The sequence below is a fragment of the Chiroxiphia lanceolata genome, chromosome 20 (assembly GCF_009829145.1).
Source record: "Chiroxiphia lanceolata isolate bChiLan1 chromosome 20, bChiLan1.pri, whole genome shotgun sequence".
Taxonomy (NCBI): Eukaryota; Metazoa; Chordata; class Aves; order Passeriformes; family Pipridae; genus Chiroxiphia; species Chiroxiphia lanceolata.
The window spans coordinates 4,220,111-4,247,006 of record NC_045656.1 but is presented as its reverse complement, the minus strand read 5'-3'; the positions used below and the strand labels follow the sequence as shown (position 1 = coordinate 4,247,006).

General features: G+C 49.4%; 1 protein-coding gene across 3 annotated transcripts in view; it reads right to left on the bottom strand.

Annotated features, from left to right (window-relative positions):
- The window catches only part of CAMKK1 (calcium/calmodulin dependent protein kinase kinase 1), an 88,317-nt gene that overhangs the window by 34,498 nt on the left and 26,923 nt on the right, over nucleotides 1-26,896 (bottom strand). For 2 of the 3 annotated variants that reach the window (XM_032707498.1, XM_032707500.1), the window contains exons 2-4: nucleotides 15,870-16,401; nucleotides 7,643-7,690; nucleotides 5,923-5,976 (exon numbers count right to left, since the gene is read on the bottom strand). In XM_032707498.1, the coding sequence (XP_032563389.1) occupies nucleotides 5,923-5,976; nucleotides 7,643-7,690; nucleotides 15,870-16,304 (537 nt within the window). In that variant the 5' untranslated portion in view covers nucleotides 16,305-16,401. Of the gene's footprint in view, nucleotides 1-5,922; nucleotides 5,977-7,642; nucleotides 7,691-15,869; nucleotides 16,402-19,257; nucleotides 19,403-26,896 lie in introns of those variants that run through there. The other variant, XM_032707499.1, reaches the window with a different exon arrangement.

The following is a 26,896-nucleotide window of genomic DNA, read 5'->3' as shown; positions in this document are numbered from 1 at the left end:
TCCAATTCCATCTTGAGTCCTCCCTGCCTTCTGGCAAGGAGCTTTAGGAAGAAGAAAAAAATAGAAGATGCGATTTGCTGCTGAAAGCTCCCAAGCTGTGTCAGTGCTTGGGGGACTCGGCCTGAGGAACTGAACCATTGCCACCAGCTATGCCCATATCAGGTTGGTCCTTCCCAGGACAGGCTCTGGAAAAGGCTGGAGGGAGAGGAAGGTACAGAGAGGAGCAATAGCAAAGACAAGAATTGCTCTCAGGGGCAGAAATGGAGGGAACAAGAGCTACTGCTGTGACCCAAACTCCTTGAAGGATGGTATGGGGGAGATGGGGGGTTACTGTATTGTAGGTGAGCTGACTGTAAACTACCACCACTGCTGGAGAAGAAGCACCAGGACATGCCTACACCAGTTTCAAAGCACCAGCACCTGCTACTGCACAAGCAGGGCTGGATCAGAACCCGTCCCACTGCGCTTACAAACTCAAAGAGGGGACAAAAAGCAAAGTTCCTCATTCAACAGGCCAGAGCCACTTAATTACCACAAGAGCAGAGAGGAGAGCACGGGGCTGTGAAGCCTCACTCTAATTCCAGGGAGCTGGTAGGACCAGGCTTCCTCCTGTATTGTGGCTGTGTGTAATAGGAACAACTCAGGGATGCTCCAGCAAACCTCTCCTTCAGGCTCACACGCACGACAGAGCCAAAGCCATTTGTACTCACAGGCAGAGCTAATTACCCAGATAATGCCTTTCTGATAAAGAACCAGCTCAGAGCCAAGCTGAGGGATTTTCCCTCTGCACAGGCAAGCATTGCTTCAGCCTCCTCAGGAAAAGAGGGAGCCTGGAGATTTCCTCCACACATGCCCTTGCAAACATCTTCCTTCCGACTATTCACGCGTGGCCATGGGGCTTGACATTTCCCTCTGAGAGGCAGCAGGGACTGTGTACTTTTCTTTTATATATATTTATTATCTTAAAGTTTACTGCTCTCCTCCTATCAACCTTACAGCTGGAAACCACAGGGAAGCTGCCTGAGGGAAAGGAGATCCCAGGTTAATGGAGAGAAGGGATGCCTGGCATTCAGCAGCTTTCACAACAGTGAGACCACAAGCTGCTGGTGATGACAACCAGAAAATGGCCATTAGTTTTGGGAAGGAAGGGTGACAACATGACTGAGCCAAGGGAACTTACCACCTGTCCTTCGTGGTCCTCTCACAACACTTAGGATGTCATTTTATTTGTTAACAGAGAGACCTGCATTGCAAGGGCAGAAGCCCTGGGCACAGTCTCTGCTTGCAGCTCCCAGGGGAGTGGGATGCCACTCAAAGCTTGCTATTACCACCTAAATCCCTCTGCTAGTGCATGAGGGCACGCTGGGAATGCTGAACAGAACAGAGAGCATTCCCAGCCCTTCCTCACCTGTCCCTCCTCACAATGACATCCCTCAGATAAAGTGGCTGAGAGGGAAGCTCTGCGGGGAGAGAGGAGTGTTATGAACTGAAAGAAAATCCTAAACCAGACAGGCTTAGCTGCCATGGCCCTAAAATCCTGCTCCTGCATTTTTGTCACCTTTCGCTCCAACAGCAGCAGAATTCCATCAGCAGGCTGTGCCCCATCCATGCTGTGCCAGGATGGCCTCCTGGAGTGGCCATGCTTGTCTGCCTCCAGCTGTCTCCCTGCTCTTACTCCAGGTGGCCCAGCCCCTCACAACCCCAGAGCTGAACAACACGGGGTGTTAGACAAGCCAGAGATCCTTTTCCTGGTCCTCACCACTCCGGAGCACAGCTGGCAGTGGTTCAGCAGCTGTTATGTGAGCAAGAAGATGGGAAACACAGGAGCTGTGCCTTCCCTTCCCAACCTGGATGGCAACCAAAGTGGATTCTCCAGGGGCTAGAAAGCTCAAGGCTTGCTGCTGGCCACCTTCTCCTCAGCAGCACTTTGTTCAGCCATTGCTTTCATAAACTTGGAAGGAATTTCTCCCCATCACTGGGACTTGGTAGAAAACAGTCCTCCATGCATAGGTACAAACAGAGACAGAGAGCACAATCACACAAATCTTGCTTCTTAGGAAACCAGATTAAAAAAGGATAAAAAAAAAAACAAAAACCACTGACAAACTACAATGCTATTGCCTTATTGCAGCAGTAGCATAACAAATGTCCATCATAACCACTTCTCCTTGCAAGCTGATTTAGAGATTGAAAATTGGAGGGAGACATGACCGGAGGCATCACAGAATCAAATTCCAGCAGCACAATGACTCCAAACTAGATCTCTGCCCGGACACATCTGCCTTTGCTTTTTATTTGCTGCTTTTTCCCAGAGCTCGGCCTTTCCTTTTTTTCCCCTTGTCACCGTCAAAGCATCTCCTGCAAACTGAGACACTGAAACCTTTCCAGTGTGAAGGGTTCCTTGGCAGAGCCCCACCAACGCTGCTGGAACAGCTGCATGTGCCCCAGGAGCAGCAGGGTCCTCTGCTCTGGGAGCCAGCACAGCATTCCAGCAGGGTCTCCTCCTTGGAGGTCACGTACTTGCTGCTGAAAGTTCCATTTCCTTGGTCTGACACATTCCCTGCATCCGCTGATTTGAGCCAGCACACTTTTACAGCCCTCCCTGGCACGGGGGTTGTTCACAGCAACGAAGGGTAAAGCTCTTAGAAGCACTCTCTCATCTTTAATGGAAGGTAAAAAACCCACAAAGTAAACGTGACCCATCTACATTTTTCCCAAATGGAGCGATTGGATATTTTCTTGAGAGTTTTTCCTAATTCTAGGCCAGATCCAAAACTCACTAAAGCAGCAACAATCTTTCCTTTTGCTTCAAAAGGAGTCAGATTCAGTCCCTGGTACCTATAAACTCTGCCTTTTTGAAGAGAGTTACCAAAGGGCCCCACACCTCAGCAAGAATCAGGAGCCACACTCTGAATTATACTCCAAAATAAAGTTTTTTCTGCTTTCTTTACCATTTTGCTCCTTTTTACTGCAGCACACCAGCTTAAAGACAATAAATCAGGCAGCAACACCCTGACCTCATGCTAAACCACTGCAAACATAAATCAGTTACAGAATCATCATATCATAGAATGGTTTGGGACCTTAAAGAAACTTGAAGGATCATGTAGTTCCAACCCCCTGCCATGGACAGGGGCACCTTCCACTAGACCAGGGTGCTCCAAGCCCTGTCCAACCTGCCCTTGCTCACTAAAGATCAACCAAGGGCAGATTTCCTCCAGTGGTGCTTTTCACCACTGAGACAAAAAAAACCAAAACGTTCCAAAGCTAAATTTTGGGGGGGAAAAAACACACAGAAAAGGCCCTCTCCAACTATTAGAATCACAGTTGCTTCTGCTAACTGCTGGTACCAGGCAGGTCCATCAGGTACCCCCTGGGGGGGTCAGGGTGCACTGCTGTGGAGCAGCTCTGGATGGGAGGGATAAGCAGAGCAGGATGGAAATTGTCTGACTCTGGGAGAGCACGAGGGTCAGGCACATGGGGCAGCGTGGGGAGCTCAGCAGCCATTAGCCAGTTATGCAACTGGCACTATTTCTCTGAAGCTTTGAGAAGTCTGCCAGCTCCTGAGCTGGTTTAATGTCTCGGGAAAGCGGAGGTGTCTCCATCACAGCTCACACTCCCAGAAAACACAAGCACGGGCACCTGGGAGGATCAGAGGGCCTGGGCTGCCTGCATGTGGCTGCAGCTGGGAAAGGGGGAAAGGTCCCACTGCCCCAGATGAAAGGGTAGCAAGTACATGAGACACAGACTTCAGCCTTTTGGCAGCAGTGCAGCCCCTCTCCCACATGCTGACACCCACTGCAATCAAACACGGGCAGACACCTCTCCATCTGCTGTAGAATTCCATACAGCTCCCAGGATCACCTTCACAGCAAGCTGGGATCTCGTTCAGACCCTGCCTCAAGCCTCCAAAAGGAAGATCAGGGCAAACCAAAGAGCACATCCCTGCAGTGCTGGCAGGAAGGGGGTCTGCAATACCCCACCCTGCTTTGGGCATCGAGGCTGAAACACCAACCAGGCACAGGAGTCCCTCCAGGGCTACAGTACCTTTAAAGTGTTTGCTTAGATTAGAAACAGAGGTTAAGTGGGGATTAACTAACACACACCCTGGCCACAGGCTTTCACTTTTGGCTTGGATTTGACCAGCTATATCTACATCCATGGCGTTAATGTGCATCCAAAACACGGACAGGAGCACAGCAGGCAATGCTGTCCCAACCCCAGCTCTCCCCTGCCGAGCTGTGCCAGCTGCCCTGCCCGCCCTGGGCAGCCCACAGGGACAGCAACGGGATTCCCAGATCAGAAGGGCAGTGCCAAAATGTAAGGATTACAGTTTTAGAAGCGAAAATATTTTCAGCTGGAAATAAACGTGATTTACTGATGCGACGCATTCCCACCCTGTGCTGCTGGTCCTGGCACTGCCTGTGCTGGTGGGACAGATGGATCAGGGAAATCACGGCTGGCACCATCACTCTCTGCAGAACAAATCATCCTGCTGCAGGGCAGGGGAAGGAGGATTTGGAGAGACAGGGAGCCATTGGAAACACCAACTGCTCCGGTGCAGTGGTGAGTCAGCTTGGAAAGGACAGGAGATGGAAAGAATTGTGGTTCCTTTGCTTGGCCAGCTCCAGGGCACCTTGTCCAGATTTTCGTCTCAACAATTCCATCCCTCATTTCAAGACATTCCTCCCGCAATTTCATGCCTGCTGGGAGCACAGAACGGCTAAGGAATACCCACAGGTATAAAATTCCACCTGACCTCTTTGACCTGGGATGTCACTTGTAAATCCAAGAGTTAGAGAGGAAAACCTGCTGGGGAGTGGTGGGGAATGAGGACGCTTTACAATCTACAGCATATTCTTATTCCCCTTTGTAGCAAAGCCAGCAGGGACAGGGAACAGCACATGAGTCTGCCTGGGTGCTCTGATGGGCCACATTGGAATATTCACCCACATGAGGCCATTCCACCGTGGGAGCGACAGCAGGACCCTCTCACCAAACACAGAGTGGAGCTCTGGCAGGGCTGTGTTGGGGGCAGCAAGGCTCAGGTTCAACAGCACTGCAACCACCCAGCTCTGCTCAGCCAATTCCTGCCCTTGGATCCATCAGAAACTGCTGGAAGCTCTTTCCAGAAGCCTCCAGGCACAGCCCCACACAGCAAGGCTCTTTTCCTTCCTTCCAGCTCCTGCTCTCAGCCTGAACAAAATGAGCCCCTGGGCAAGCCCAGGGACACGAGCACATCTGCAGGCAGATTTTGCAGGAATCCCAGCTGGGATGGCTGGGATTCACCTGCCTCTGGAAGGGGAGGGACAGAGCAGGAGCCCTCAGTGTAAGCAGCCATTCTGAATCTGAAACTCTCCAACTCTGCCCTTCAGCTCAGCAAGGGAGTCAAAAGCCAAGGTTTGCCTTCTGCCTTGCACCCTACACCTGACAGTGAGGCCCCATTCAGTGCCCCCCAGGCACCCCTCAAGGGGGTAAGACCCCCACCAAGGGGGGCCTTGCCCAGCCAGGCCACGCTGTTCAAAATCTTTCTGACAAACGCCCCCGTTTCCTTACAGAACACACTCGTTCCAGGCCAACCCTCCTGTGCACAGCAGGTGCTGAATACCACCACCCACACGCCTCTAATTTCAGGTGACCTGCTTCATAGCTAGAAAATGTCAAGACAAATCAGCAACACGCTCCTGCCTCCGAGATCCCTCCTGTTACATAAGGCAGCCCACCCGATCCGAGCCGCTCCCGCCCGGTGCCGCACGCACAGAGCAGGTCCGTGCCCAGCAGGACGTTCAACTCCTCGCATGCCACACAAACCAGAAGTGCACGTGCCAAAAGCAGCAGGGTAGAGGGGACCCAGCTCTCAGGGGGGTGAAGGGGAGTGAGGAGCAGCAGCAGCAAAGAGGAGCAGAGGAGGGACGCACTTACGTAATACTTGTCGTCGTTCTCGTTGTAGGCCAGTTTCACAACGCCGTAGGAACCCTAAAAATAAACACCAATTGCACAGTCAGTTCAGCAGCTTCACCTTGGCTTCTTGCTGCTCAAGGCTGGTAGAGCACAGCTTTACACAGGGTAAAAAACAACCCTGAGGCCCCAGACACCCCTGACCCCTGAGCAAAGTCTGCAGGTGACGTGACCCCGCAACGAGGTTGTACATTTTGGCAGCTCTGTTGGGCACTGGAGGATTACACCCTTTTAGCCCATCACCTCCTGCCCTGAGCCAAAGCCACTGTGTCTGTCTGAACTCAAACGTGGGTGGGGAGCATAATTTTCAAGTAGATTTTTTTTGGTGCAAGTTTGGAAATTCTGCATGAACACCTTTCCTGTACTTCTGCACAAAACCACCTTCAGCACAAAATCTCTCCATCCCTTGACAGCAGATGGACTTCAGTGATGACCAGCTGCCTGCCTTCCACCAACTACATGTTGCCCAGGCAGATGCAGACCTGGACTGCTGTTGCATCCCCAGCTCCAGTGATAGCCTGAAGCCAAACTCCATCCAAATCACTGTTTTTTCGCAGTTCTGTGTCAAAACTAAACATTTTATGCAAGTGAGACATGACACCATGGCTAGCTACCATCCCTGACAGATGCCTGTTGAATAATGAGTGGGTTGAACACCAGAGCCTTCAATACATTTCTCTTGACTTCACCAGAAGCTGGAATAAGGTCCTGGTCTCAGAGGAGACCACTGAGCCATCTGGGTGATCCAGGAGCACACACAGCAGGGCCAGCAGACCCTCTGCCAACCTCACTGTGATCCACAGGGAAGGAGGAGGCAGGTGCAAATCCACCTGAGAGAAGGTCTCACACTCTCCTTCATACTTAAACCAATGACAAAGGCCCTAAGTGGGTCTGAAGCTGAGTTTGGGATGGCATCTGCTGTACCAGCAGCAGTGGTATCTCCAGCCTTACTCCCTGCCTGCCAGCACAGCCCACGGCACAGATGGAAAGGGTGCCTCCTCCCACTGCCTCTCATCTTGGAGAGGAGTTTGGGCTAATGAAACTGTTGGTGAAGGTCTCTGCAGCTCAGGGTGCAGTCCCTTCTGACTGCAATGTTCCAATTGCAAAGGCAGGTACAGCTTCCAGGCAGCACCACCACTCCTGGACCCATCTGCAACGGTGGCAGATGTCCAAATGTGCAGGTGTCTGAGCTGCTCACCAGCCCAGACCTCTAAATAACTTTGGAGCAATCTCTTCTGAATCATTCTGTAGCTTTTAAACATGGACTAGTATTAAAGGAGCATTTCATATGACGTACAAACTTTACCTAGTCCTGATGGGGACCAAACACCTGCCCTGATCTTATTTTTGTTGGTTTTTTTTTTTTTAACTTTCCTTGTTGTGTTGTATTAATGCATCAAAGGCTCGTAGTGTTACATTTGGCAAGCAAACACCCTGGAAGGGAGCCAGCTTAACCACCTTCCGAGGGAGGAAAAATAAATTTAGATTTCAGAGGAAGTAGCTCCACTTTGACCTTGGATAAAACTTGCTCAAACTAATAAGGAAAAAAAACAAACAACCCCCCCCCAAAACAAACACAAGTTGCACAGATTCTTGGCCAGTGAGGTCCCTTGGGCTGGCACAGCCTTTCCACCTCTGTGTGCACACACAGGTTGCCTGTGCCCAACACGACTCCAGTACTTACCTTGCCTATTTCACTCTGCAGCTTGTACTGGTTTAATTGCACACAGTCCTGTAGATCAAAAGGAGAACATAATTAGAGTACTGGTAAAGGAAATGACTGACTTTGAATCAGGTTCAAGTAGAGGCAGAGTGCTAAATAATGAAAGACTTAATCTTACTTCAAATGGTGTATATTACACTATAAGCATTGCTTTTTCTTTTTTTTTTTTTGACAGCCCAGGACAAAATAATTATGGGTTGAATTCTGATTCTGGTTGTGCTGGTGTAAAACCACTCCAATTCTGCAGCATTGGCTCCAGGTTCAGCCCAGGGAGCCTGACAGCAGCCCCATTCCTGGTTACATTGACCCTCTCTCCTGGACTGTGTCAGTACCAAGCAGGAAAACTCCCATGCCCAGCTCCCCAGGGCTCTCCCAGCCTGGCAGCTCCCAGCACACACCCCAACCCCAGCATCACAGCATGAGCCTGTGCCCTTCCCAACATCAGCCTGGCAGAGACAGGGACCTTCTGGGGCCGTGGATGTGGGTGTGGCTGCACCCAAAGGAACCCTCAACTGGATCGTGAACTCTTTTCAAGGAGAGCACACGGAGCCAAGCTCCTCTGCTATGGAACACAAACAACAGTGGATTCTCTGCAGCTGAGGGAATATTTGCTGTAATAAATCACCCCTGAGCATGTCTGATCTCTGCTGGTAAGGTATCCAGCACTGACACCCCAAGGGGTGGGAGATGCAGACCCCCAGCAAGCTGTGACAAGGGTGTAATGACGGGGTGCACCACAAGGTAAAAGCAGTGCCAGATGCCTTCAGTCCATTTTTAAGAACAGGGGTGTAGAACAGTCCCTGCTCCGTGCAGCATTCCCACTGACAGCAACACCCCCCTGCCTCTGGGGATGCAGCATGGATGTAGTAGATGATAATTTTGATTTTTCCCCATCGCCAACCAGAAAACACTCCTAACACAAGTGGTCATCACAGTGAAGAATTAAGACACGGGGAACTGATGACTTTTTAAGCCTGCAAGCAGTGGTTTGTCAGGAAGACAAGGAATGATTAAATCTTCACCTTGTCGCCAGTGAAGGAAGTTTTTTCCACCTCTCTGACAGGGAAGAAGAGCCAAATGTGAGTAACGGGGCCACAGAAGTGCATTAACTCTGCTGCTAGAAAGCACACATCTTTCCAAAGGTAAAAACCAATCCATCAGAACGAGGAGCAACCAGAGGAGAAAGCATGACCCAGCAAATGCCAAGATGTAAGGCACAAGGCCACTGAAAGGACCCCCCTCCCCAAAGGAGGGGGCAGCATGCAGGACCCCAGGGTACAGGCACGTGGGGGACAAATTCCCTCACAAACACTGTCAGCAGTTTCACTTCCCAGCGCGAGGCCGTGCTTCGCATCACGGGGATTTGCACAAATTAGGAAGGAGCAGTTTTCTGTTATGTCTCCTGCCCTGGTTTTCCCTGTGCTCAGCTTTGTATCCCTCCCCCCCTGTCCTGGGAAAACTGCGGTGCTGCAGATGGGGAAACACTCACTGGAGAGGCTGGGACAGGCAGGAAAAGTGACCACTCCTCCAAGAAAGCCTCCAACCACCTCCCATCTCCTGCTCCTCAAACCAGCAAGCTTGCAACGACCAGGTCCTGTTATCAGGCCTCCTCCCCTGAGCAGGGATTACTTGCAGGAGTAAATACAACCTTCTAAACATAGCCACAGAGTTTCTGGTCTGCACTCAATACCCTGTTTCAAGCCAAGGTGGCATCTCTAAAGCACCAAGAGCTGCTGCTTCTTGCCCACACACACTGTCAAGGGAGCCACGGTGGCATCTTTTCCCTTCATCCTCAAGGATCAGAGCCCTTTGTGCTGGATACAAACCCCCTCACAAAGCATTTAGTGCAACTGAGGAGGGACTGTGCCCTGTCCCTGTGTCCAAGGCACCAATTCCTCTGACTCTGACCATCACATTCCCACCATCCCTCTTACTCTGGCCAGAAATTACCATTCTTATCCCGCACCAGACTGACCACCTGAAGCATCTCTCTGGTGTTTCACTGCCACTAAAAGGAGCTCGTGAGCAATACCAGGCCACCCATTTCCAGGGGATGATTTTTTGAAAGGGGTGGATAAATCCTGGGAGGGGAACACCCAGAGAGGGTCCAAGGGAAAGGCAGTGCATGCCAGGGTCTGCAGCACAGCCTCCCAGAGTTTACACTCTGTCACCACATTCCAACCTGCTCCACACCTCCATCCCTCTCCCCTCAGGTAATTCCTGGTGAGAAGCACCATCACTTCAGCTTCTGCCCTGCTTCCAGCACTTGAGCTGAACACAGCAAAATCAAACCACATTACAGGTGCTTCCTACCTTTTTTTTTCCCTTGCTGAAAGACCATAATTCACAGCTCAAGCAGCTCCTGCCACGTGTTGCTGCAGACTGGCAGGGTTGTTATTATGTTATTTGGTTCTCCTGCAGGAAGTGGGATAATTGTACAATTCCTTTATCAGAGAGAAACACCTATCTCTGGGCCAAGTGTTTCTTTAAGATAACATTGTACAGTTCTCCTGATTTCATCACGCCAATGTATTTGCAACTGCTGATAAATACAAACAGAGCAAGAACCTTAATGAGATCCTTTAATGAAAAGCTGATAGCAAATTAGACTCAGTCTGTCCAAGTGTGCAATAATTGTTTTGCCTTAAAAAACAAGATGCCCCGTTCATTAACATGTCCAAGGTATTAGTCAAGAGAGGAAGGGGAGGAATTAATGCCACAGAAAACAAAAATTGGTCAAAAATCACAAAGCACAGTTCAGTCCAGAGCTCAGGCCTAATTCCACAAATCCACTGTGGCCACCACTGGGTGACAGAAATGCTGAAAAATTGAGAACTGAGCCTTTGCTGTCTCGGGGGAGATGCAGGGATTGAAAGGAAGAACCGGCACTGATTTCCAAAATAAGACATTTCTGAAAACAATCAGACTGCCTACACACATACATATATAATGGAGAATTTTGCCCACTAAAAGCAGCTAAATTTATCAATCTGAAAAGAATTATAATTTTCAGCAATTCAGAAATACACATTAAAGAGAAGCATAGGAGAAAAAAAAGTGGGAACTAAAAGCCAGTAATGAAGGAACGCTGGTTTAAACTCATCCTGCCTGGAACGGGAAGCAAAAAGAACTTCTAAAGACAGACAAAGTGAAAATAAAGGTCAGAAAATAGGTATTAAGGGCAGCAGTGAATACAAATTAGAAAGTTGTTCAGGGACAGAGAAGGACAGACAGGAAGGCCAGACCTCATGCAGGTAAGAAAAATAAACAGATTTTTAAACAACATCCAAACCCAAGTGCAAAACAGAAAGCCCAGCACTGCTGCAGGAACACTGGCCATGGCTGGGCACAAAGCTCAGCACCCACCTGGGACCCCAGAGCTGGATGCAGGAGCCTGGGCACTCACCAGGTCCCTGGAATATCACTGGGAGAGTGGCTGAAAAGGGAAGCTGGGACCAGGGGGAGCAAGGCAGCCCCTTTCCAGCCCCTCTCCAACTGCAGCTCTGGGCTTTCTCCTTCTCTCAAACCTTACCCTTGGAGGAGTTGGAAATGTAACTTTAAATAAAGGTTAATTAACCAAAGGAAAAGAAATTAGCAATGCCTGGGGGGGAGTCTTCTTTGAAGAAATGTTTTCCAAGTATCTTTGATCTTTTCAGGAGAGCTCAGGTTTGAGCACCACAGTGAGACCTCTAGAGAAATTCCTTTGTGGGACTCGAGGGGCTGGGAAGGGGAAGCTCTCAGCCCATGCTGAGCAGCAGCTCAGTCCCCACCTCTGCCCTGGTCCCACATGAGTTTTGCTTTGTGCACAGCAAGGAAATCACTTTATGAAGAACACTGGGCAGCTTCCAGAAGCTGGAGAAGTGTGAGACCTGGATCAGCCCAGCACCAAGGCACTGCCTCTCAGCTCTCAACACCAGTTCCTTCAAACCTTAGGTTGGCCAAACAAGCAGGGGGCTATGACAACAATATGGAAAGCCAAGGAAAGAAAGGACAAGGAAGTGATTTATTTTCCATGGCTCTGTGGTAAACCATGGACACCAAGCCTAGGAAAATTCCCTTTGTCAGCTCATCCTCCTCCCTGCATCCTCAGCCAGGAGCATTTCCGAGGAGGGAGAACACACCATCCTGACTCATCCTCTCCAATCCTGCTGGAGCACACACAGCTCCAGCCCATGGCCATGACCTGCAGAGCTGCCCAGGCAGTGGGGAACTGGAACAGCCTCCTGCTGATCCCAGAGGGTGGAGAGACCACGCGGACACCGGGGCAGGGGAACCGGGATGCCAGGGAATGGGTGGATGCAGGGAGAGAAAGGGAACATGTGAAAGGGAAAGGACAATTCAGCCAGAAGAGACCAGAGAAAAGATAGTATAAAACAATTACTGTGCAGGCAGGTCTGGGGAGAAAGCCTGGAAAAAGACAACTTTTACTTTTCTCCTAGCCACTCTCCAAGTAAGACTTTTCTTGGCTGCCTAAAGAGGTTAGTTTGGGATGACAGAATTAAAAAAACCCACCAGCACTGCACTTTTAAATGCCACTTTCCAACAAGCAGCACCTCTCCCCTCTCACTGATCAAGCCTTGCCATCTTAGATGGGACAAGTTCTGTCAAACACAGTCACAAGACACCCACCACTGTGTACAAACACCTTTGGAATCCTTTCCTAGGACATACAAGCACTGGGGCATCATCTGGGCAGCACAGCAGAAGCTGCTTTTAGCAGCCTCAGGAAAATCCTCTCCTCTTGCCTTGCTGCCAGCACTGAGCAGGAGCTGGGAACATCACATCAACAGAGGCAAAATGGGCCAGCAACCTAAACTCTGGGGCCCGTGCCTCAGCTCTGCAGCTTTATGTACCCTTAATGGCTTCAGCCTAATCACTTCTGTGCCACAGCTAAAGGCAAAGCCATTCCCTTGGTAGAGAGAAGCACTGATAGGCAGCAAAGGCAGCAACCAGGCACTCCTGCCACAAAGGCAGCACTGAGAGAACCCTCCAGGCCATAGCCCATGAATAATCTAAGAAAGGAGGGGAACAAACAGGGAATTTTTTACATTACAGATGAATTTTTGATAGAGATACGACAGATCAGGTCAATTAAGCACAAAACAATGCTGTCAGGAGAGCAGAACAGGTTACTTGCAGAGTTAATACTGCAGATCCAGACTTAGCAGTGGCTGCAAGACACCAGCAGCTGCCAACCTTTGTGCTGGGGCAATTGGCTAATTGGTGGCTCTCCTTGGTTGACAGGGAACAGTTTTTGTGCAATACTACAATCCCCAGCCCTGCTGCAGCCCCACCAGCCCAGGAGCCACTACCTTCCTAAAACCAAACCCAAGAAGCACTTGGAAGAAGGGTGTTTGTGCTATTGGTGCCAGTGATGGGACAGCCCAATTCACTGCCTGCTGGTGGCACTGGATGAATCCCCTCTCAGCGCCACAGGCTCAGCTTCAGCTCTTGGCCCTCTTCATCCCTGGATAGAAGTTTTCCCCCCAGCCTGTGAACAAGTATTAAACCAGCATTAAAAAGCTCAGCAGCATCTCTCCCAGAGAACACAATGTTCTTCCATAATTCATCAGCGAACAACAGAACATTCACCTCCTGCTGGAGCCCCATATTCTGTCTCCACATATGACATCTCTCCATTATTTCTCCAGATCAGTCCAGGGTACAGCATCACTGACAGGCAGGCAGGGAGCTGCCATCCTGCTCTCTCTGGATGGAGAGGGAAGCGGATGCAGTCTGAGATGGCTATCGGCGTGACAGGAAATTGTGACAGGCAGCTGTGCCATCCCTCCCTGCTCCTGATGGATGGTCCCTGCTCGGGTGCCACTGATAAAGCCTGAATGCTCCTCAACTTCATCTCCAATTCTGCACAGCCTGTGAGTGACTCGGGCAGTGGCCACGAGCTGGAGTGATGGATGCTCTGCCTCCTGGAAGGCACTGACTGATGGTGGTGGATATTCGATGTAAGGAGAAAGGAGCAACTCCAAAAGGGTTTTAAGCAGGTGAGAGACCCGGACTGGAATACAAATGTGCAGCTTGCCTAGAACAAGGTGTGTCACAGAGTCATTTGCAGGCAGGCCAGGGCAGTGTTGTGACCGGTGAGCTGGATCCTGTCAGTGACCCACCACCCCCCCTGCTCACTGAGGGTCTGTGCATCAAAGTGATCAACAAGACACACACCAGCAGCTGGTAAGTGCACCGTGACTGTATTTCTCATCACAGGTTTATTTTATCCCCAACAGGAACAAAAACCTCAACACAGAGTCCCCAGTAACTCTCAGAAGCCCTGACAGGGAACAGACAACCTGCTCTCCACTTCTTTCTGAGTCCCCTGCTCTATCTCAGCTGTACAGCCTGGGTTTGGACTGGCAGTGCCTCTCCCAGCCACGAACACAACAACCACTTAGCAGCACCTGGAAGGTCACAGGCAGGACGTGGAGCTGGGCTGTGTGCAGGCTGCACACACCGACACTTACTCCTCACGACTCAGTGCCCAGCCTCAAACTTCACCCTATAGCCAAACATGCATCTTCCTTAGTCCTTTTGCTGTTCCTTACAGGATATGGATACTATCCCTGTAAGTCGGGAAGAAGCAGCACAACTCCCAAGAGCACCTCTGTGAAGGTGAGCACCCACCTCAGGACAAGCCCAGCTCTCTCCCAGGCTCCCCTCCCCTCCTACCACAGCAATTCCCCATCAATATGAATGATGGTTTCCAATGAGAACAGCTGGGCTGCACCAGAGCAGGGCTCCAACAATCAACTGATATCAAAGTGACCATTAAAAAGGCAGCACTGCATAAAGAGCTGCTGCAGGAGCAGGGACACAAAGGCTCCACATCTGCATTTCAAACTCAGCATTTCCCAGCCCTAGGCAGTAACTATTGCTCCCCAGGATGCAGATGCTGGGGAAGAGGATGGAGTACTTTGAATTTCCTTGCAGATGGGAATGTGCCAGTCACACTCGACCGCAGTTACCCTGAAAGGTTTCAGACAAGCCTCACTCCTGGCACAGTCACAGCACTGCAGGATGGGAGAGCTGGCACTCAAGTCACGTCCTGCTTCCAAGAACTGGCTCCTTTCCCTCCCTGCCTCCCTTATTAAAGTATATGGCTGCTGTCAAAGAAGCTGCAGTCTCTGCAGTGCACCTTCTGCAGGTAACCTCTGATCAGCTGGGGATGCATCCATCCCACTGCTAATGTGACTTGCACAACTTCCCAGAGGGCAGTGGCTGATTTGGTCGTGCACAGCCCCATCCTCTCAGACGTGCAAGGAGAAAACACCCACTTCTCAGGAGGGAAACACTAAGCCACACACTAAGATTTAAGCTCCAGGCCACTTGGACCCACATAAAAGTCTAAACTCCAGCGATTTGGGTCCCTGTGTTGCTTCAGGCTCAGGATCTTCATCCTGACACTGGGCAGTGTGCTCTGAGCAGCCCCTCTCTCTGCTCCCTGCCCTCCCCACGGCAGCACATCACAGCACTGGGAATCACAACCAGCAGCTGCTTCCACCAAGACACTTGACCACTGACAGTGTGTTACACCTCCAGGACAGGTGTGGTATCAGGAGAGCAGGGGGAAGATGGATGGCAGGAACAACCACAGCCACCCAGACACTCCTCTGAAGGAGAGGAGGGTCACAGCCCTTGGTTACCACTGCTGTTACAAATGCTTTAAAGACAAAGGAAAGCCCTGACAGGAGCAGGAAACTCCAGTGCATTTAAGCTCTTTATAAAATTAAATCATGCCTGCAATTATGGCAAAACACAATAGGAGATACATAATCTCCAGAAGTTTAATTCCATAAAATACCATCAGCAAAGCTGCTGTGACTGATGAATTCCCAAAGGGCACACACAGCAGGGACACGAGAGCAAAGTCATTTGGCCACAGCCCTTTCTCTGAACAACCTGAAAGACCTTCTCCCTTCTACCATGACACAACAGTCCTTAACAGGACCATCTTAAGCAGGTAATGGCTGAAGGAGCCAAACATCAGGACCAGGGTTACATCCAGGAGAGGTCTGGGGGATGGAGCCGTTCCAAACCAATGCGATCCCTGGTTCCAGGGATTTTTTTTCCCCCCTTAGAAATAACAGATCTACTGCCCCAAAAGACTGCTCCCATTACCAGTTAAGAAAGACTTACCTCATCTCTACCCCACAGCTGTAGGGGAGAACATGCCTACCTCAGAATCTGAGATGGAGACCCGATTGGACTCTATCGTTGGTCTCCTCATTATACGTGGTGATGGTCCTGTGGCATAAGGACCACAACCTGGGGTGTTGCTAGAAGCCAAATAACCTCCTGATGATCTTTCCTGAAGAGACAACTTCCTACTTGATAGACCAGGTCTAGTGGGAGGTCTCTTGGGAACGTGCCTCAATTGGGCATCTTCTGACTGCGGGGAAGGCAGAAGTTCATTGCCAGGGTTGACTCCATTTCTTTGGATGTCCTTTACATTATCAGAAAACACTGTGTCATTTTCTTCACCGTTATCTTCACCATTTTGGTCACTTCTGTCTGGGACAACAGACACATCTATGGCTGCGACCCGCTCTGCCAGTTCAGTTTGTGTGTCCGTGCCTCCATCCATGGCATTTCCTGAAGAGTCCCCCATCATGTGTCTGGCTTGTATGGTCTCAGATGGCCCCGTGGAGAGCAGCAATACTAAGTCTCACAGGCAGCATAGGGCATGGAGGAAAAGCTCCATGAAACACCTGAAAGGAGACACAAACAGAGCTAAATTGAGGACTAATGTTCACTCAACACAGACATAACCCAGACAGCCAACTCTGGCTTCTTCCAGCACACGAGAAAGGGAAGGCAAAACGCTGGCAGGCTGTAAACAAGGTGCAAACACTCAGAACAAAAGGCACTGACCCTGATAGGAAAGTGATAAAAATGAGATTTTATCTGATGTGCCACAAGTGACACAGCTAAAGAGAACTTCTCCTCCTGCAGCCAGACCAACAGCCAACCGGAGCTTACAGTAACGGGGGAAGTGCAGCTGAGGGTAAAGGACTGAACCCTTGACCTCTTGAATTCTTATTTATAGGATACAAGAGATCCTGGCATGTACCCAAACCCAACGGGCATAACAACAACTCCACGGCCATTTAGGGCTCCCCAGTAGTCTCTCTGTTGCCCTGTAGGGCCTTGGAGAGTGTCACAGAACTGCCTGGAAGTCAAGCCATGCCTGATGACTTCCACACTGTAATTTGCAATTTAGTCAACAGCAAAGGCAGAATTTAAAAGCCAACCTGGTTCCAGGGTCGCCCCTGGCCCCCCACAGTTACAGCCTGTGTGCAAACACACTTTAACCTTGTTGCTCACCATGTATAATATCTATATTGAGGTGCAAATCAACAATGCTTAATGATTACAGCATGTGGGAATCAGCTTTTCCCTGGGAAAAGACCTATGGAACACAAAAGTGCAATACAAAGCTAAAACTGCTGCATAAAATCGCTGTTTCCTGGATGCTAGTTTCAGTCTCAATTTAAAACAGATTTCAGTCTCCCCAGCACAGTCCAGAGCAGGAAATGATCCTCTGCAGCACATGGCTCTCAACCCTTAATCAACTCTGAAGATGCAGCACTGCATCATCTCATCCCTCTGCCCAGTTTCTGGGGACAGTGGGGGAGAACTTAGCCTTACTCACAGCATCCTGGCCTGCATCCAGAGAATTCCAGAGCAGCCTTAACCCTGAAATATTGCAACCTTCGGTTCTCTGTATGCAAAGCAGGTTGGGCATAAAACCCCTGCAAGCCAGGTGACACCTGCATCTACATTTCATTTACATGAGGAAAGGGTGGGAGTGAGTCCAAAAAGCCCCATCCAGCATCAGCCTGGGAAGACACACGACACTCTTGTCAAGGAGCACAGGTTAAGCCAGGCTCAGAGCTGCCCAGCAATGCTCAGTTAAACACACTAGAGTGGACTCTCTGCCCCACAGCAGCCAAGCTCAAGCAACCTTTAATATCAATAAGAAACTAAATTAAGATCTGGATGGGAGGCTTCACCCTAGGTGATGTGCCAGTCACAGGGATGCACCCTGGGCACTCGGTGTCACAGAGAGGAAATATCCAAATCTAAGATGTCCCTCCCTGCATCCCGCTGCTCATCCCCTTTTCCCTTTCTCCCATCTTTTCTGCAGGTTTGCTCAAAACACATTGACAGAATTGTCACTCACTCAAAACACGAAATGGTGAAATCAGCTTTAAAAGCTTATATTCAAACTATATTTAAAGCTTCAACCCCAAAGCACAAATCCTTTCTGGAGCCACGGTGCAGGCACTGGGGGTGGCTCAGAGCAGCAAGGGAAGGGGTGTGGGGTTTGGTCCAGCACACACTGCACATGGACACAAACACAGAGGCAAAGCAGCATGAGCTTCCCCTCTGCCACACCTCCCTGCTCCCCCAAACCCCAGCTGGAAGCTGATTTTAAATGGAGGGAGGGAGGCAGTAAAAAGGCTTCCACCATTTAATCCAGTTTGCACAAGGGATAGGGGGAAACCTTTAATTCCACCCTGAGTTAAAAGTCTAGCTTTGCTCTTCTGCCTACAGAGAAATAAACCCAGGGCCTTTCCTCGCAGCAGCTTTAGCTTCTGGACACTCACAGCTCTCCTCACTCACAGGAGGAAAATCAACCTGCAGCTGCTCCCCCACCTTCTTCCCTCCTCCTCCTACCAGGTCTTTCCCACATGTGGGAGCGAAGGGAAGGAAGAATCTGCTCTTGTTGCTGTGTGGCTGGACACGAAAGCCCACAAATCACCCCCCTGGACTGAACACCTGGGCATGTCATACTGCTCTGCCAACAGGAAAAAAAGGCTGGAAGCACTGGGAAGAGCAGCCAGGTCCCAGCAAACAGCGATGCCCGTGTCAGCCACCTGCACAGCTCCTCATCACCCAAACCAGGCACCCCAGGGTGTCACCCCCTCAAAAAGCAGAAGCACAGCTCTAATTCACAGCACAGGCTGCAAAATAAATCTTCAGCTAATCGACAACTTAAATAGATAAACTGAAGATAAACCCCATAAATCAGTTTATCCGATCAAAACAAACAGACCCGCACGGCGTCACAAAAATAATGCAGTGCTGCTAAAAGTAGGCTAAAAAAAAATCCAGCAGACTTTAAAGGAAACAATTGTTCATGTGTAGAACTGGGCTTTGTTTCAGGTTCTGCTGTTTTGAAGGATTCCTCTTCACTGATAAATCCTCCAAAACCATATTGGAAAGCAAAGATCTCTGAATAAGCAAATCAGTTACGCACAGACCAGGCTCGCTGAGCATCAACTCAGCACAAAAGGCAATTACCAATTTCTGCCAGGTAAAAATCAATGGTGGATTTGCAGTTTGTCAGGCAGGGACACAACCACAGCTCGCTGGGACGGGAAATCCCACCAAAACAAACTCCACAAACACCTTCTCCCAGCTCCTGCACAGCTTTGGGCCCGACGTTCTCCACGCTGATCCCCCACCACACTGAACACCTCCTGTAGATCAGGGGATTATGCTGCAGACACGAACCAAAGCTGCAAACAAGCTTATATGAGCAAAATTAATTTACTTACAGATATCTTATTTACCATTTTTCCCTGTAGCTATTCCTCTGCTGCAGGCAGACTGCCACTTCAGCCGTGTTTTTCACAACATATTTATCAAATGGCTGCACATGTTTCCCAGAAAGGCATTGAGCGGAGCATGGTACAAAAAATCCTCTTGAAAGGAATATGATCCTGGAGAAAATCTCTCTGTGTTGTACGTGGGAGTGGGAGATGAGCAAATGCAATCAGTTTTGCTGCTCAATAAAGTATTTCAGAGCATTGTTTGAAAAATAAAAAATTGTAAATCTAGTTTACTGCCTGGTCCATCCTTTTGGCTACCTAGAAATGTTCCTATGAGAAAAGACAGGGAGGTTAAAAGGCCTTGGGTCTCAGCAAATCCAGCTTCATTTCCCAATTTTGCTACAGGCTACCCAGAAAAGTGATTTTACAGCTTCATCTGTCGCAGTTCCCAGGTTAAGAGAAGGATGCTGCCCGCAGCCCACCTCATCCTGCTTCCCCTCTGTGTCCCTGAGAACATATCTGCCCTGTTCTGAGGCGCCAAGGGCCGTTGCAGTAAAACAATCACAGTGAATAATAACTCGAATTTGCACAGAAAGCGTTCAGGCAGCGACTCTGCTGCTGCTGCTGCTCAGTGTCAGAGACTCCAAATGCTCATGGCTGGCATCCTCTGTGCCAGCCTGGGGACTGGCAGGGTTGTCACACTGAAACCCTGCCTGCAGGCACATCCATTAGGTGCCTCTTGACCACATCAGACCCACTGGGACTCTCACAAGGGAGAGGTCCCAAAGATCACGGCAGGATTTAGTCTGTGCTTTATTACACACTGCCAAGGTCAGGAATCGGGCCAAGTTTTCTGAACAGTGCAGTGATCCATGTACCAGGACAGGCTGCCTGCAGAGGGGATGTCACCTCCATCACCAGCATCCACCAGTTCAGGTGAGATCCCCCCACCAGGAACCCCCTCCTGCCTGGGGCAGAGCTGGCAGCACATCCAGCCCTGTCCTGGATCACCCTGTGCATGTGCCCTTCAGATGTTGCCCCCAGCAGCAGAGCCACGGTGAAGAATCTGCTCTGACTGCTGTCAACTGGCAGCACAAACTCCCTTTAAGGAGAGAAGCAGCATGTCCTGGGCTGGGCTGACAAGTCCTGGACAGCTCCTCGAATGACATTTTAGAAATATTAAGTCAGCAAGTCCCTTCCAGAGCCTGAGCTGTCTCCCCACACCGAGCACTACAGCCTAGGAGTGTTTCCATCCTGGGGTCTCTCCTGTGTTCCCTGTTCTGCAGGACTTTCCCAAGCACTCAGTGTTACTCTGCTACCTCAATATGAGGGAAGTAATTCCACACACCCCATCCTGACCCCATCACCTTTTTACACATAGGGGAGGCACTTGTCCAAAGTCCAGCCAGCTCACTCCAACACCTTTGGTCTGGAGAAGCTTAAGGGAGACTTGGTCCCACAGCCATGCACTGGAGCAACATCTGAGCTGCCTCGAACCCCACAAGTGGTTTGCAACACATGGATCTTCAGATCTAAGGTGCCAACCCCTTATGGGTCTCATTGTTGTGGTGGGAGAGCAGCCAGAGGGTTTATTTTTCCTGCAGCAATTAAATTCAGAGCACGTTAACATGGTTAAACACTGAAAACAGGTTGCCCAGGGGGGTTGTTGTGGATACCCCAACCCTGGCAGTGTTCAAAGCCAGGCTGGATAAGGCTTGGAGCAACCTGGTCTAGTGGGAGGTGTCCCTGCCCATGGCAGGGGGGTTGAGACTGGCTGATCTTTAAGGTCCATTCCAACCCCTTAACATTCTATGATTGTATGATTTCATGTTGGCTTTCATTCCAGCTCTGCCAGCCCCTGGCACACCAAGCAGGGCACCTGAGGATGAGATTGCCTCTTGCCCATCTCCACTCACACTGCTGCTGTGAGGAGAAGCACAGGAGCTTCTTGGTATGTGTGAAAACCACTTTCAGACATCACTGGTTGAAAGGCAGCCCAAACCAAGAGGCAAAGGATGACAAGAAGTTGCAGCTCTGTGAAGCTGAAAAAAAGCAAATCCCTGCAGCCTTTGCAGAGCTAATCCAGGCAGGTGTACACCACACTGGCCACATGGGATGTGTTCTCCCTGGGCAGTAATCACTTTTGGTACTAATTCCTGACTAAAAGCAGAAGTCATTAACACAATCCAAATAATGAATAAGAATATACTGTTGGTGCTTTTTGCACATCCCCCCCCCATACATTTGCTTTGTCCTGCAGCTCACAAGGCTCTTGTTTCAGAGCACAGACAAACATGTCTTGCTGAAAAATCTCTCAGTCCTGCTGTAATCATCCCGGTCCCTTTCCCTCTTCTCTGCACAGCTCTTGGCTGTGAGCCTGGCTGTTGTGCCACAGCTGAAAACTAGATCTAAAAGCTTCTGTGAAGCTCCTTGCACAGCTTTAACAGTAACCACTGAACAACAAAGAGCAGCAGTTTTTGCAATTCAAGCACTGGGTGAGAAATTTGAAGAGCAGGTTCAGACCCCACTCCTGCCAGATTTTTCTCCCTACCACGGTCTGGAAAATGCATCATTCTACCTCCTCCTTCTTAGTCCCTCCCAAGACAGGGTGCTTTCCAAAGGCATTTTAGGGCCAGTTCAGCCCCAGAGCTACAGACAACGAGCAGCCCATGGTGCAGCACTCTGCTTCTCCTGGTCTCCCTCTCTTTCCCATGACAGACCCCATCTGAAGGCAGACTCTGAGGTTTGCATCTGATGAAAGACTGATGCTTTCATGCCTCTGGGTGTAAGGTGTGGATGCAGGTGTGAGACAGAGGGGCTGAACTCAGCTGCCAGCTTCTGGTATTCTCATTTTAAGAATATAAGTTACAGCCCTTCACATCACAAAGGCCATGTAACCAGTTTTAAGAGCAATTAACAGCTTATTTTAAACATGTTTTGAAACTAGTCAGCAGGCTGAACTAAAATCTCCATTCTACCAGCCTACAGCATGAGAAATAACAACCACCTTGTGCAAAGTTTCACAAAAGATTTCCCAACTGCATTATATTTCATCCCTCCGTGTTCTAATTATACAATTAAATACATTTACATAATCAGATGCAATTACACTAATTGCATATATAAGCAATAATCAACCAAAAATTACTCTGAAGAAAAAAGTTTCTACTTAAGGAAATTCCTGTAACAAGAAAACACTGAGGAGTGTTTAGACAGACTGAGTGCCAAGTCTGTCTAAGCGAGAGCAATATTGACAATATAGACCACTGCTGGAACAGGAGCCCTGAGAGAGCATTATCTGACTGGGTAAAGCTCTGTTGGCACATTCTAACCATGTCTTCAGTGGGGACAACACCAAAGAACTGGAACTGTGCTCCTTTGTACTCAAGGCCTGACTACAAACAACTTTGGTACATCAGGTTTGGCTGCTGTGTTTTATAGCAGAGGTTCAGTAAGACTTGTGGGCATCAGCCCCTGATACTGGACTATATTTGCTTCTGCTTTAATCTTTTAAAGCTGTTTATCACTCTATGAGCATCAGAGGTGGTTTTATTTTGCAAATTACAGCTGGGAAAGCACAGGGAATGGTCAATGAGAGGCACTCAGCCCACATATCCCACAGGTTTTGCTTGCAGTGATGTGAAGTGCTGTGACTCACCAGCTCTGCAACAGCCCAGAGGAGATCACAGACCAGCACACCCCAACACCCAACTCCACACCAACTCTGCAGACAACCTGAGCTCGGATTATAACAAATCCCATTTGCCCTTGTGGCAAGGGACACAAAAGCCTTGCAGGGGAAGGCCCCTTGGCCACTGTGCCAGCCTGGTGTCAGCTCCTGACACCCCGGCAGTGAGGGGTGGGAGGATGGGGGAGGTTGGTGTGGGCAGAGAGCACTGAGCCTGGTCTTACTGGATGGTTTGCCTTACCTCCAAGAGACCCTAGGGGAAGCAATATGAGGGAATTGGGCATGTTAATGTGCACACACAGCCTGGACAACATCTGAACCACTACTCAGTTTGGTGTCAAGAGGAGAGCAAAAACTCAGGAGACCCTGTTTCCAAAGCTGCTCTCAGCAGACACTGACTCAGACCTCAGAGCCTGTCTACCCCAACCTCCTCTTCAGCACCCATCAAAAGTTCAGGAAATACCCCAAATGCAACGTGCACAATGCACAGGGAAAGCTGAGCCCCATAAATCCAATGGAAAAGCAGCCTTCTGGCCACCACCTGTAAGAGTACATTGTGCCACAGCTTGAGGTTGTACAGGTGGGCACAGACAACATCAGCTCACAGAGAGGTCCTGAGTAGGGTCAGTGCAGAATCTCTGCATGAAGGGAGCAGAATCCTGGGGCTGAAGCTGAGCAGGGAAGAGGAGGAGGAGGAGGAAAAAGTGACATAGTAGCTGTCACTTGCTGAGCTGAGAGGCAGCGTGAATCCCAGGAGAGGGGGCAGCAGTGGCAGGGAGCACAGCTTGCTGGAGGTGGATTTAAACAGCCAGTAAGGGGGTGCTTCAAAAAATAACTGAGAATGTCAGGTTACATCAAAGTTGAAAGGATTAGATTATTTGTAAAAATATTAACAAGCAAGGCAGTAGCCAGACCCTGCTGATTAATGAGAAAAATCACTAACTCAGAATGAGGGAGGCTTTAACATTTAGGGTCTTCATGACTTACCAAAAATTTGTAACATGGCAAGGTAAATGGCAGGTTAAATTAAAAAAAAGGGTTTCAGTTGTGCTAAGGGGAAAGGATTCATCTCAGGTGAGCCATCTTCTGCTGCAAGCTATAATGATACCTCAAAATTGCCACAGAAATGACACAGACATGAAGAAAACAAAAATGAAGAAACCAAGAGGACCTGAACAGCCTATCAGTCTGTAAGGGTGAAGCCTAATATTCCACAATGGCCAAATCTCACAGGAATGGAATTGGGCACTCAAATCAAAGCTGTCTGAAAGCCACTGCAGTTGTCACAGTGCCTCTGGGGGAACTGGGCTGCAGGGCAGGACACCTCCCATCCAAACAGGGCCAGGGCACTAGTAAGAAGACTATGGAAAGCATCTCTGTGGCATGGAGAGAAAGAAAAGGGAATACAAGAGAAACAGAACCAAAACCAGAATGCACAGGTTTGTGTGAACACACACAGCACAAGGCACCTGCCCTCTGGTTTTAGGGTAAGGTCTGGTTTTTAAGGCTGGTAAGCCCAGCCTGCAGCAAAGGCTCCAAGAGCAGCAGGGGAGCCTCCCAGCCAGGCAAACCAGCTCTCACACACCAATCTGTCACCCTGAAGAACAGAAATCAAGTGTACAGAACAGCTGATCTTGTGGGACTGCATCCTGCCTCCACAGCAGAGCCCATGATATATACTAGCAATTAAATAAATGAAGGAGGAGGGAAGAAGCCACGTGGAACGGTGCAGACAGGCTGCTGCTTCAGCAGCAGAGTCTCAGCCCAAGCTGCACATCAGCACCCAGCAGACAGCCTACACGCTTCCAGGCCACCTCTTTCCTCCTTCCCCATTTATTTATTCCATCAGCACATTTCTCAGTCCTGCCTGCCTCCTCCTCTGCACCCATTAGCACCTTTCATACCGACTGCCATGGGTAACTCTGCCTCTCAGATGCTCACAGATTTCCTGGTGCTGCACAATATATAAGAAATCAATGACAGAAAGCAAATCACTGCAGGAAAATGCTGGTACAGTTTAAGAGGAGCAAAGTGGCATCTGGGAAGGGACACCTATAGATCATCAACACAGCAAAAGAATTCAGCATCAGATACCTTTGCCAGGCTCAGATCTCACAGCACAGACCAGCACTGAAATCAGTGCTGTTTAAAAAGCATCCACAACTAACTGAACAAGCCACCAGGCAGAACAAGTTCACATTTATATATGTCAGTCTCAGAGGTTTACCCTTCTCCCAGACAAGGAGAAAGCTTTCAGCTGCCTTTGAGGGACCTGCAGGTATTTCAGGGGATATATCAAGTTGCTAAATTCTGTAAGCCAGCTCCAGTGAAGTCTTTCCACCTGTTCCAGGATTGCCAATCTACAGTAAAAGTGCACAGCACAGAACACAGCAGGCTTTCTTCTTCCCAGCAGTTCAGACATGGGTAGAGATTTCTACTCAAGGTGATATCTGCAGAGTTTTAACCAGGGAAATGATCCCAGCACCCATCTCTAAGTGTCCACAGGCTGAAGGACTTCATCAACTCTGCCAGCCTGCAACCCACAGGCAAAAGGCAAAGCACAGAACCACACAGGGCAAGGCAAAAAGCACTGAACTCTGTAAAACAAGACAAATGGTCTTCAAATTCAGAGCTCAAAGTATTTGCTCTATTTCCACATGGATAACTCCCATCTTCTGATAATCCTCACATCTTTAGAAACCCCGGCACTTGAAAATATGTCCTCAGCTGACCTGCACAATATCAAAGGCAGCAGCAGACAGGCTCTGTACAGAGGGAACAGCTCCAGGGGATGAGCAACAGATCCCACAGGAGTCAGGACCAGGCACACCTCCCCTACAATTACCCTTGTCCGTGCACACACAACCCCCACTGCCTGGAAATGTAAAGGGTAGCAGGCTTCCCACTTCCTTTGAAGCCTTAAGCTTTAGCTCTTTAAGCCAAAATGCACTTTCAAAGCCCCAAGGTCAATGACTGGAGATTATCCAGGCAAAGGCTGCTGGGGAAAAAGATGTTCTTTTGAGCCTCTGCAATGCCATCCCTGAAATTTAGGCTGATGACAATCTCAGCGTTTGTCAGAGCACGAAAAAGGCTTTGCAGCACCAAAGGACCAAAAAAAAAAAGTTTCCAGGTGAAGCTTTACTTAAAAAACAAGTGTGAAAATGCCACCCTGGGGCACCCTACTTTCACCCCAGTGAAAGGGTTGAAACTAGGCTGCCATGGCTGGGTTTTCAGGTTGCCCTGGGACACTAGAGCAGTGCCCCTGTTGGGTCTCAGGACAAGGATTGTGCATTATACTCAACCAGCTGGACCCTTTCTGAAGTGTTAGAAATTATTCAGGGCCCTGTCATTTCTGCAAAGCCACAAGAGCAGTGGGAAAAGGCAGGTTCCTGGTCATCAAGTCAGCAGGTGCAGGAGAAGAACAGAGAGTAAATATGCTGGCAAGATGTCCTGGCAGTTTTTGACAGCAATACAGGGTTTAGTCCTGCTTCACATGCCCCAGTGAGGCACAGCTGAGCTACAGGAGGAGCTGCCCCAGCTGAAGACAGAGACAGAAGAGACACAGCCAGCATTGATGGCAGCACACACAGGGCCATCTCTTTGCAGAGACAAAGCTCCTTCCCAGTCCCCAACCCGGGCTGTAGCATTTTCCTCCTGCTCACAGAAGGCAAAGCTAAAGAATAGCACCTTGAAAACCTAAGAGCTGTTAGAACCCATCAACCTGCACAGGATTTTTAGGTTCTTCTCTGCCCTGCCCTGGACTCCACTGCAGATGACACCACTTCCAATTAAAACCTGAATTTGGCAGTTTGCTGCCAAAATTTCCAAGGGAAGGGAAAGGTGAACACAGTCTAAGAGGAAAGGAGGTAAAGGAAATGTGATCTGTGCATTTTAATAGCAAGCAAAGACACGTGGAAAGATGGGATGTGGTTTACCAACGTAGTTTGAGCATCATCT